Consider the following 12,739-nt stretch of genomic DNA (forward strand, 5'->3'; position numbering starts at 1 on the left):
GTCCTGGATTCACATGATGAGATCCTGATTTGAAAAGCAAACAGGAAGACAAATTATGCAAAGATTTGTGTGATGTAACTATCTATTACCATACGCAGACAAGGATAGGAGAATAAGGAAAAATTGGGTACCTGATATCATTTACTTATTCATGAGGATTATATACATGAAAGAAATAGCAGTGACTTCTAGTGGCACAGGGCTTGACAGAGACCAGTAAGCACGGGACAGAGGACATGTCGTGGGTTACAGATTTCCATTGCAGAGTTGGACGTTCAATACAATTTGCATTTGAACTAAACCTCTTGACTCTTTTAAAGTATTAAAAACAACAGACAACTCTAAACATAATTTATGATAAGAGTAGGCTTTACTAACACTAGAATCACCGTAAATGTTGTGAAGAAAATTATGGTCACATGAGCATAATCCCAATATATGTGCAATGTCCTTTGTTAGAATTCAAAGCAGTTTTTGCACTCTGCCATATTCGTGCAGAGATAACCTGTCTGTGTTGAAATCTATAAGAAATAAACTATTGAAAGCATATATGCTGCGTGTTTTTCATAGTCATTGCTCCGTAAAGTGATATGTTTATTCTTTTCTTTTTGTAGGTAGAGGAAGGAAGGTGAGTTTTACTTTGTATTGTTTCTTTTCCGCAATGCAAAGCTCTTTCTGAGACAATCCACACAGAACTGTTCTTTGAAATGTCTGGAAGCTTGGAGTGGAGTGTAAGGTAACCTGAAATACACGGAGACTGAATGGATACAGTTCCTTGACTGCCGAGAGTTACAGAGGCCGCTAACCTACTGGTTCTGCAGTTCCTTTGTCTTCTCTGTGTTCAGCATGGCAGAGTCGGGGCTTTCCATATACTGGGCAAGCCTTCGACCACTGAGCTAGTTTTAGTCAACTGCCCGTTCCTGTCGGAAAGTTGTGAACCACATTAGGAGTTTTGGATCACGTTCTGCTGTTTCCATCCTTTTATTATTCATTGTACTCAGTAAATAGTTCATGTGCCTTAGGAACTTGACGTACATTTGTGGTCAGGGGAAAATCAAGGAAAAGGAAGGAGGAAAGACAGGAAGGAAGAAGGAGGAAGGGGAAGGAGAGAAAGCGAGGGGTGTTCTACTCTAACGAATTGGTCTCTTCATCGGAGGATAATTAATTGATCCAAAATAAATTAATTTTTTTTCCCAAAGCATACTGCTTGCCCTCTTCCCCCTCCTTCACCTTCAGGACCTTACCTGAAGAAGGTATTTTCCTGGAGAAGACCTTCTTGTCTGTGAGGACAGCAGTAGTCATAACTGTTTCCCTAGTAACTACCTCTGCTCTAGGACCACGTTCCTACTCTAATGCATCACCTGCTCCAGACTCAGATCGACCGATGTGATCGCTGTATTGTATGCCCTGCTACTGAGTCTGTCATGATGATCATTGAAATGATCAGTTTTAAAGCTTCACCAGTTTTCCATGTGTGAGGTAATATTGGAAAGATATAATTAGATCTTCCCCTTTGGAGTATACGATTTGGTGACCTAGATTTTTATTGGTGTCTAGTTTCCTTGTTGCTCCTTCACTGACGTTCATAAATTGACATGGCAGTCTCTTGCTATGCAATTGACTTTTTTCCAACGTTTCCCTCAGAGACTGAGAAGCACAGGCTAGAACAACCGTGCTTCCTCTTCTGATGAGAGGCAAGCATCTGTAACTTTTGATGTGCGCCGTGAAGTCTATGGAAGGAACACGAGGGGAGGGGCAAGAATGGTTTCTGTCGATGACAATACCCTGCCACTTTGGACGTATGGGAAACTCAAACGCACGGCTCTCTGGGTTTCTTCTGTGGTTTTCCTCTATGGGGAGATGTCCCATTGAGTCTCTGTCTTTACTTCTTTCTCCCTGACTCTTTCTTATTCTAATCAGCTCTCTGCTACTGGGGTTAGGAAAAATGAAGTAAAGCAAAGGTTTACTTCCTTCCCATTTCATGTGCTCCATTTCTTTCATGGTCTTCGTCTCATTGTCTTCACAAAGAATGTCTGACCAAATGCCTTGATCATGACATCAACTTCGTTCGCATTGCTAGCATCTTATCTACATTCCCAGTATTTCTCTAGACTAGTGCGACATGTTATTGCTCCAAATAATTTATATTTTATTAATTGGTTTTTTTTTCTTTTTTTTAAAAAAAAATCTTTCTAGGGACAAAAAGGAGAACCAGGACTCGTGCCTGTTGTAAGTGTATATTATTTATCCATAAAACAATATCTGTACTATTTTCAAGCATAACTATAGAAGTTGTATATTATTGTTTCCATTCAAAAAGAAAGTTAATTTATATTGAAAAAGTTTAATAAAACATGCACAAGGCAGAATACAGTATTAGATATAATACGTATGCTTTGTAACATTAAATTTTATATTCACAAAAAAATCATATTCTTATAGTATTAAGTGTATTAAATTGTATATAATGGTGTTCCGCACTTTTGGAAGTGTGTCATTCCTGATCCTGATCAAAATTCCACATTAATTCAGAATTCTCAGGACATCATTATCCTTGTGGTGACCAGAAGCTACGCCATGGATATGACAAAATTGCTATCATTTCAAACCATAGATTTTATAGCAGCTTTCATTGATCTGTTAAGCGAAAAGATTACACTCAGTAATTATTAGGTAGCAATAGGTACTACCTAGAGTAATAGTAATAAGGTAGAAAACCCTATTTTCTCAATTTACCCAAAAGTATGCATTTCTTATAGTTTCCCCTTTTCATATTTGATGTGTCTTAGATTCTAAATATTTGACTAACTTTTTCATGCCACATAATTCCGTGAGTGAGATTGTTTCACAGACACCATTATGCGTTTCAGTCTACATATAAATTTCCATTTAAAGAAAATTATTATAGAGAGAACAAGCAGTTAGTTCAAGGTCACTTAGCTGCCCTGAGAGTGAAGATTTAGCTTAGAGCCTCTGTCTTCAATGTGAATGTATTGTATCAATGTGAATTTATTGTATCAATAAAATGTATCAATTTCCATGCAAACACTATATTTCTGTACTAAAGTTCCAAACAGGTGATATTTTAACTCAGAAGTCAGAGGAAGTACAACTAGTTGGGCACATCCTTAAAAAGATTCCACCGAGCTTTTGTTCTTATTCATTAGACTGTTGAATTTTCCAAGTCTCTGTAAGCTTTATCTTCATAATTTTCTTGTTTGGTGTTTAGGTAACGGGCATACGCGGTCGTCCGGGACCTGCAGTAAGTGTTTTCCTCCAGTATTTGTTGTGAATACTGAGCATCTATTTTTTTTTTTTTTACTGATTTTATTGAGCTCTAAATTTTTCGCTGCTCCGCTCCTTGCCTCTCCCCTCCCCTCCTTCAACCCTCCCCATGCTCCCAATTTACTGGGGAGATCTTGTCTTTTTCTACTTCCCATGTAGATTAAATCTATGTGTATCTCTCTTAGGGTCCTCTTTGTTGTCTGGCTTCTCTGGGATTGTGATTTGTGCGATGGTTTTCTTTGCTTTATGGGAAAACATCTTAATAAAAAAATTAAATAAAACAACAGAAGCAAGATTGTTGGTTGAAACAAATAACAATTTTTAAATAAATGTTTCTAGTAAGGCAGCAACTGCGGCACTTAGAATTCGAGAAATTTTGAGCATATAAATGTATGCATGTATGTGTACCATAAAAACAATAATCCATCATTGTTTGAATGTACATGAAGCAACAGTAAGCTGCCAGCAGCAGAGAGCCCAGTGGTGAGTGGTCTGGAGCATTGTGTGCCAATCTGAACTCACATATTCTACCAGATAACTGATAATTTAGGTTGACACTTTTCCATGAGTCTTCAGACATGAACTCTTAAGCTTTTGTACCTCGAATTTATTGGCCAAAGATTTAAATTGCAGCCAGCTTGTGAAAATGATGCTTAATTTGCAATTGCTAGCTATGCCAATACGTTCAGTTCCGTAGTGCCTTTATGTGGTGCCCAAGACTGTGCAGCTCTTTGAACTTCACCCCTGAAACACTCAGCCCTTTGGTTTATAGAACATTCACTCTCTCAAGCTTTGCTGTTCAGTCTTCAACTGCACTAAACTGGAAAAGTGATGTGTCTTTTTCAACATTCTTTTATCGATTACCTTCTTTAAAAATTCTTAAGTGTTTATATCCATAACCATACTTTGCATTTTAGGGCCCTCCAGGATCACAAGGACCAAGAGGAGACCGAGGCCCCAAAGGAAGACCTGTAAGTTGGCGACTGTTTCCCCCATCCCCCAAATGTTTGTCCAATGTGCTGGTTTGCACTTTTCCTTTGAATGCAGGGAGGATACCAGAGATACTTTTGCTCTGCCATTTCCACTAAACGCCACAAAGAATTCCAATCACGAAATGAACTTACAGTTCTCCAAATGTAGAGAAAATTATTGCATGAAAGTGATTAGCCACTCCTTACTAGACAGATAACACAACTGCAATCACTTAGATTTTATAAAGTCAAATTACCGACACACTGATTATAGAAACAAGGTTAATACATCATGCCGCGTTCAGAAGTTGTCATTCAAGAGAGAACGATGCCAAGAATATTAATTTAAGGTAAAACACCTGCACTCTGGTTTTTTATGGATGCTGTGGAAATTTCCCCTCTGTGGAGAGGGGAAAAAGAAACTGTTGGTGGATAAGATTTATTTCCTAAGAAGAATTCTTTCTTTTACCTGGTGTAGATGTTACAGAGATCTAATAACTGGAAGAAATTAACACTTCTAACAAAGGGGATGAGTTATAACTAAAAGTTGTGTGTCCATGATCTAAAGCACGATGTCACATACGCATTGTAGAACCTAGTTATCTCATTATTTACTTCCATACGAAGTATATTCTTCTCTTCTTAAGTGTATGCTTTCTTACACCCACCATAAAATCTAAGATGTTTCATATTTTGAGAAACTGGATTACGTTTTTGTTGCTCTCATTACCCCTTATTTTGGTCAGGAAAACATTTGTGTTGTTTAATTTTTATCTCTAAACTGCAGCTACTAAAACTTAATTTTCAATGGAATTTTAAGTATCCAAATATGCATTTGTGGGGATATACATGGAAGGAATAGGTGAGCAAGGAGGCAACACGTGACTCTGGACGTATAAGTAGGAGTGGAATCTATTGTAGGTCAGATCGTTCTGAAATCTTACAGCCTAGTTTTCTTTAAAAGCATCCACACATTAAACCAAACGGAGGACGAAGCGCTAAGGCTTCTAGAATCGAGCTGGCAGTGTGGGTGGATTGCATACAGGTGGATGGTAGTGCCCAAACCAGCTGTGGCCACATCAGGGGACTAAATTGCATGTTCTCATCCTCTCGTGCGCTCTTCTTTGCTGATCTATTGAGCTACTTCGCTGGTATTAGTGGTTTCAATGCGTTTAGCGCTCCAGGTGTCACCACAGACTAAAAATGACAAGCAGGGAAAAGTGATTGAAGAGTGTCCGCTGTTTTCTTCATGTGGACGTTGAAAGTTCGCCACCTAGTGGTGGCCGTCTGCAAGTACTTTTATGCAGCGTGCTGCCCGAGTGTCTTCTGGGGGATGAGAGAAAAGGATGAAACAGAACATTTACTTACTTTAACACACAAATGATGTGATTAAGTTTAACTGAAAATATACATTTGAATGGATTCCCAATTCTAGCTCATTTTTAGTTTTTAGTCACTAAACCGTCTACATTGTATTCTTATTGTCCTTAAATTGTTCGCATTCACTTCGTCTTAGAAAATTTTCGCAAGAGTTCATTTACTTAATTTTCAAGTTCTGATAGACTAACACATACAAGCGATATTTAGAGAGAATTCCAGGAAAATACAGAAGAAATTGGACGTCAACAAAAATGTAGGATCTCTTCAGGCCAGACCTTCCTTGGTATCCGATCAGGCTTAACCAGCGAATACAGTAACAATCTCGAGAATTCCTGTTAACCAGATCGCTTTGTATTCATACATAAAGCAAATAGAATTTTCTGTTTATTTTGGAAACGTTTGGGGAGTAAGCATTTTGTTTCTGTTTTAAGTTTCTGTTTATAATAATAGTTTGTACTGAGCAGTTGGCTTTTGTGGGGAAAAGCACTCTGACTAAGCTAAAGGCTACTGTGTGTTCTGGAGCAGAGGTACCTGCCACACTTTGTGATCTGGGGGCAAAGACGACAGCGGAAATAAACCTGATAATGCACTAGAGAGAGTATTGACTTGCCAGTGGGCGAGGGGCAAGAAGGGGACTGATTTTTTTCAAATATAAGAATGTTTTTTTTTCTAAGAAATCATGCGTTGGATTTTTTTAGGCTATTTTTTTTCTCTCAGTTCAAAGACATAAGTGTTATTTGGCCAACTCCAGAAAAATATGGATGTTTGAGTTCAGCAAATTACGATTAATCAGCTTCTTCAGCTTCTCCAGCCTTCTGGGCTGCATTGTGGGTTTACATTTGAGTTGCTGACTGTGGGCCAGGTAGAGCTACTCTCTTGGCTAAGAATTAGAAGCTTTTTTACTATTAAACACCAACTTACCACCTTACTCGTTCCCCATATACACTGATAAAATTCAAATTATCTTGTGACTTCTTTGTTCCTCTCCTATGAGAGCTTAAGATTTTTAGGCGTATGCGCGTGTGCACACACACACACACACACACACACACACACACGCGCGCGCGCGCGCGCGCGCGCGCGCGAGCCTGACGGGAATGATGAAGCTGGGAAACGGAGCTTTTCCAGACCTGAGGACGTGGCTCTTCCCCAAGTTGCCCTCAGAATGTGGGTTAGGGAAAGGGTGGGGCTTGGCGGGAAGGGTCATTGTTCACTTGTCTGAGAACTGGCCTCTCATGTCTCATTCGTCTGGCTGACCGCTTGGGTGGGCAGGAAAATGAGACGTGCCAGACTTAAAGTAGAGTGAAGTGTGCAAATGTTATCCACAGTATTGAGTGTCCACTGTGTACCAGAAGTTCTGCAAGCCTCATATAATTAGAAGATGAAATAGACCCACAAACTCTATCCAGGGCCTTTGCATTTTAGGAGAAGATAGGGTGAAAAACAGGACAAGCAGGCACATTCACAGGTAACTGTAATACCAGACAGATACATTTAGAAACTGTTTATTAAATATATGTAAGCAAAAAAATCTCATCAAATAAACCTCATTCTAGACTGCTGCTGAGGTGACATGATTTTTGAATCATTCTAAGATTTAACACATCAAATAAAATTCTTACCAAGACTGTGTCTCAGTGACAGAAGCCCTGAGCAGTGGGGAAATTGACAGTGTTTAGATTGTCTGTTATAATGACCATGGTTGCCTTCTCGAAGTCTGTGCATTTAGCTTCCTATTGAGCACCTATTTGAATGTGGTTCTAACGTCCAGTGGTTTTCTTTCCTAGGGTCCTCGTGGTCCTCAGGGAATTGATGGAGAGCCAGGTGTTCCCGGTCAACCCGGTGCCCCAGGGCCTCCCGGACATCCCTCTCACCCAGGGCCTGATGGAATGAGCAGGGTGAGTTGTGTGCTCTGGTTAGTGTAACAGTTAGGTGATTCACAAATCGTGAATTCAGCCTGATGGTGTCAGACTGTATCCGTTCAGAAGTTGATACTTTACTCTGAACCTGTGGCATGAACGCAGATCTACTGGGAACACCAGTGAAACTTATAAATCCAAAAGGAATTGCTGGAAAATCCAAAGCATCCTTTTCTCAAAGTTTGCATCAAATTATTTGCTCTCCAGTGGTAGTTCCAGACCCCAAAACCCTCGCTTTTTTTCTGGGGGTGCTGAGAGAACACTGCAATGCTCATACAATGAACTGAAGAACACACCTCTCTGTCCTGCTGTTCCCCAGGCTCCCAAAACTAAACCTGCATCCTCCCAAGAGAGGATGCCATATTTGTGGTGATGGAAAGAACACGAGGTTGTACAGACTCTTGGGGCAGACATTTCTGTCACCATGACAGATGCTGGTGAGAAACAGTTTACAGGAAAGATGATTGGTTCACAGTGTGAGAAGTTTCCATCCATGGCTGCTGGCTCCCCTGTTTCTGGGCCTGTGTGGGGTAGAGCATCATGGCCTAACATTGAGAGAGCAAACATTCCCCTTCTGCATGGCTAGAAAGATGACAAATAAAGGAAGAGTTTGGGATAAGATAAAGTTCCCCAGAGCATGTTTGCAGTGACTTGGATAGTTTCATGCAGCTAGATCTCATGAATGTTTCTACTTCCTCCGAACCCATGCTTTTGACTTATGACTCCACTGGTGAGTGAATTCATTGGGAAGTTCCATGGTCCAGTTACTTCCCAATACTCCACCTGTGAACATTGCCCTGGGGACCAAGGTTTTAACCCAAGGCATTAGGGTGTGTTGGGGAAGCTATATCAAGCCATAGTAGCATTAAATGTATTTCTTATATTTTAATTTTCTTCTTTAATCAAATAAATTTGTCTGCCCCGTTGAACTCTTGGTTGCTGCAGATGGCACTCGGGGTTTACTGCATAGGAAAAGCCACCTGAAGAGTGTGAAGACTATAGTATATTGCAACTGTTCATGCATTTGCTTACCAACTAATGAAAGAAGGAACAGTCTGCTTATATGTTGAACAACATACTTATTTCCCACTAAAATTAATAAATTAATTAATAAAGCTGATGAGATAGATGAATAGTTTTAGTCAGTTAAATTGCCAGAATATTTTAAAGATACCAGAGAATAAGTAAAATGATTTCCACTTCTTCAATAATCAGAGATTTACTGAAAGGATTATAACAATTTTGTCAACTTACAGAAAAGCAACTCTTAGGTTACTTTCCATGCGTCAATAAAAAACCCCATCTAGTTAAAATATTCTGAAATGGAATCTGGCATCTTTAGGATAAATATTTAAAGTACATCCTTTAAGCTTTGCTCTGTTCCAAGCATGTTCCGGGTGGGAGAGAGCCAGATGAAGACATCAGATCCGTGGCAGGCAGCTGAGAACCTGTCAAGATTCGTGTGCCTGGTTGCAGCAGGTTTTCTGAAATAACATATGGAGAAAACTCGCTGGGGGAAGAACAGTCCATCAAACGCGCGCGCACCAAAAAGCAGCTTGAATTCTTTGCCGCGTATTAAAGTCAAATATTCAGAACGGCGCTTACAAGAGTCTAATAGAGAAAGCAGAGTGTGTACAACTCACCGTTAGAAGTGTGGAGATACACATCTTTTGATTTTTTTTTTTGTGATTTTTTAAGACAGGCTTTCTCTGTAGCTTTGGAGCCTGTCCTGGAACTAGCTCTTGTAGACCAGGCTGGTCTTGAACTCACAGAGATCCGCCTGCCTCTGCCTCCCGAGTGCTGGGATTAAAGGCGTGCGCCACCACCGCCCGGCCGATACACATCTTTTACAGTGTAAATAATGTCAACGCCTACCTTTCACAGCCCTTTTCAGCGCAGATGGCTGGACTGGATGAAAAATCCGGACTTGGGAGTCAAGTGGGACTCATGCCTGGCTCTGTGGTAAGCACACAGTTTACTGGTCAAGTATTAGTTGAAAGAAACTTCTAAATGGGGGAGCTTGAGTGAGTTAGATACAATTGTAAGCAAATGAGGGGACTCAGCTGGTGAAGGCGACAGCTGCCAAGCCTGCTGATCTGAGATCAACCCCCAAGAAACATACGGTAGGAGAGACTAGACTCTTATGTCTTTCACGTGTGCACCGTGACACTCAAGTATACACACACACACACACACACACACAGTGAGAAACACACACAGATGCACACACTAACAGACACGGAAGCACATGCATTCACAGAAACACAAACGCACACTCATACACACCTACACCGACACACACATATATGCACACACAAACATCTATACACATACACACAGAAGCACAAAATACACAGAAACACATACAGATGCTCATATACACATACACACAGAAGCACAACATACACAGAAACACATACAAATGCTCATATACACCTACATACACAAACACACACACACACATGCACACATATGCACACATTAACATAAGCATATACATACACACATACAAACACACACATAAACGTTCACATACATATGCACACATACATACACACATTTTATTAACATAAATAAAATTAGAATATTTTAGAACACACTTATCAAGACATTTAGTTTATTTTGCAAGTCCTGCCGTGTGTGAGTTGAAAGTCCAGGAATGTTCCAGTCATACCCTTATGTACTATTTGTGAGCATCAATCAATGTCTGTCTGCATATTTCATTTCGCACTTAAGGAAGAGGACTTGACTACCATCAAAGAGACTATTTCTTTATAGTAAAATTGTATTTATTATTTTTATAGTGTCGATTTGAAACCCTGACTTGTTTGACTTCTTTTTTTTTTCGTGTTATTTATTTATTTATTTTTTAAATTTATTTATTTATTAAGGATTTCTGCCTCCTCCCTGCCACTGCCTCCCATTTCCCTCCCCCTCCCCCATCAAGTCCCTCTCCCTCATCAGCTTGAAGAGTAATCAGGGTTCCCTGACCTGTGGGAAGTCCAAGGACCGCCCACCTCCATCCAGGTTTAGTAAGTTGAGCATCCAAACTGCCTAGGCTCCCCCAAAGCCAGTACGTGCAGTAGGATCAAAAACCCATTGCCATTGTTCTTGAGTTCTCAGTAGTCCTCATTGTCCGCTATGGTCAGCAAGTCCGGTTTTATCCCATGCTTTTTCATACTCAGGCCAGCTGGCCTTGGTGAATTCCCGATAGAACATCCCCATTGTCTCAGTGTATGGGTGTACCCCTTGTGGTCCTGACTTCTCAAACAAATGCTGACTCATTTCCATCTTTCTGAGTTCCTACTGACCTAGTATCCTTTGACTGGACATCCATAGTCCAGCAGCTCTGCTTCCCTGGCTATTCCTCTTTCGTCTTTGGCCCTGTGAATTTTCCAGCTTCTTGGACTGATTCTTAACTTGGCGATATGAAGGATTCCAGACACACAGTGGGAACTAACACTCTTCACACCAATTCTTCAATGCCTTTTGAACTTAATAATTCAAAACCGGTCCATGTTAATGAAATCTCAGACAATGCAAAATAAAGTCACACCTCATAGATATCCAGCCCTCCACCCATCTTTAAGGCCAGCTTTAGGCTATCTCAAACATGATTTGCATGTCCTCTAAATCACTGTTGACTGCTTGTTTTGTGATAGTTTTCTGAGATATCTGTTGTTTTATATATTTAAATTTAAATTACATTCATATTCCTACCACTATCTTATCAAACTGTGTTTATTTTTAAAGTCCTTTAATTTAAAATTTTAATTAAAATGAATGTTTTCTTAACTTATAGTGATTGTACATAATAATGAGTTTCCTTATGTTGTTTTTATACATGCACACAATTTGATATTCCTTCTTGAATTTCCCACTCTTCTCCTTTCCGAGGCATTGTCTCTGTCTCCCAAAGTGGCCATTTTTCAAATTTCTTATTTTTAAAGGTGCTTTTTCTCCTTAGTAGCTAAAACATAGAATGAAATAAACTGAATTCAGCAGCATTTACTCGATTGAGATTTATTTTAGCTAAACTGATTTTATTTATAAGGTTTGACATGAAGTTTCATTTTTCTCATATGGAGTTAAAAACCTCCCGAAGTTTTCACTTCTCACTGCCTCCCCTTTGCTTCAGGGGAATCACTTCATGTTTAGATGAGAGAAGCCTGTGCTTATGCTTTTAATATGTGTTGTGAAAGAAAGAAATGTTCCAGAAAACCCAATTCCCCGATAATTTAAACTGACATTGAAAATGATCTGGCCGGTACTGCTGGTTTCATAAACTGTTGACTTAGCTTGGTATTTAAGCCAGCCCTCCCTAGAGCGGAAACATCACACGGGCTATCTGTAAGGACTGTGTGGGTGCCAACATTTTCCCTCTTCAGATGCTTTGCTTTATCAGAATCTCCCACTTGCTCATCTGTGGGCCCTTGTCATAAAAACACTGGGTGTGCACAGGCATGTTTATGGCAAAGAGGTTACACAGTGAAATCATCACACACGTCAGTCAAATTTAATCGCCCTGAGTGCATCTGCCTCCCAGAAAAGCAAATCCAAGGTCATGTCAGTATGACCCTCTAGTAAATTGTCACTTCCCAGATTCTAAGACACATTCACCATTTTAAAAGCATAAGCTGTGGAACTGAAGAGGTCGCTCAACTATTAAGAGCAGCTATTCTTGCCAAGAACCCAGGTTTGATTCTTAGCACCCTCTTGGTGGTTCACAACTCCAGATCCAGAGGATATAATACCCTCTTATGACATCCCAGAACACCAGGCACATATATGGTGTGCCTGGATACACATGAGCAAACCACTCATGCACATACAATAAAATTAATAACTCTAAAAATAAATATAATGCGACTTGAATATGAACTAACTTTTCTTCTCACTTGTTTTGAAGGGTCCTGTTGGCCCAAGGGGACCTCAAGGTTTACAAGGACAGCAAGTAAGTATTTTTTTTTTACAATGAAATTATATACTACAACATAAAGAAAGAGCACAAATACAACATAAAGAAAGAGCACAAATAAGGTTCACGTTTCATGGCTTCTTGGGGTAGAACATTAAACTGTGTAATTATCACTTGGAATGGCATCTACCAAACAATCCTCACCCACTTAGAAGCATGGGCAGCTTTCTTTTTCAAAGTTTCTTGATAACATGTGTGTGTGTGTG

At 39.8% G+C, this 12,739-nt stretch overlaps 1 protein-coding gene across 1 annotated transcript in view; it reads left to right on the forward strand.

Moving 5' to 3' along the window:
• Col5a2 (collagen type V alpha 2 chain) overlaps positions 1 to 12,739 on the forward strand; it is a 128,665-nt gene that overhangs the window by 66,641 nt on the left and 49,285 nt on the right. Inside the window, exons 3-9 of the mRNA XM_005366389.2 lie at positions 615 to 628; positions 2,197 to 2,229; positions 3,230 to 3,262; positions 4,203 to 4,256; positions 7,424 to 7,534; positions 9,440 to 9,517; positions 12,465 to 12,509. Of these exons, the coding sequence (XP_005366446.1) occupies positions 615 to 628; positions 2,197 to 2,229; positions 3,230 to 3,262; positions 4,203 to 4,256; positions 7,424 to 7,534; positions 9,440 to 9,517; positions 12,465 to 12,509 (368 nt within the window). The remainder of the gene's footprint in view (positions 1 to 614; positions 629 to 2,196; positions 2,230 to 3,229; positions 3,263 to 4,202; positions 4,257 to 7,423; positions 7,535 to 9,439; positions 9,518 to 12,464; positions 12,510 to 12,739) is intronic.

The sequence above is a fragment of the Microtus ochrogaster genome, unplaced genomic scaffold, assembly GCF_000317375.1.
Source record: "Microtus ochrogaster isolate Prairie Vole_2 unplaced genomic scaffold, MicOch1.0 UNK8, whole genome shotgun sequence".
Classification (NCBI taxonomy): Eukaryota; Metazoa; Chordata; class Mammalia; order Rodentia; family Cricetidae; genus Microtus; species Microtus ochrogaster.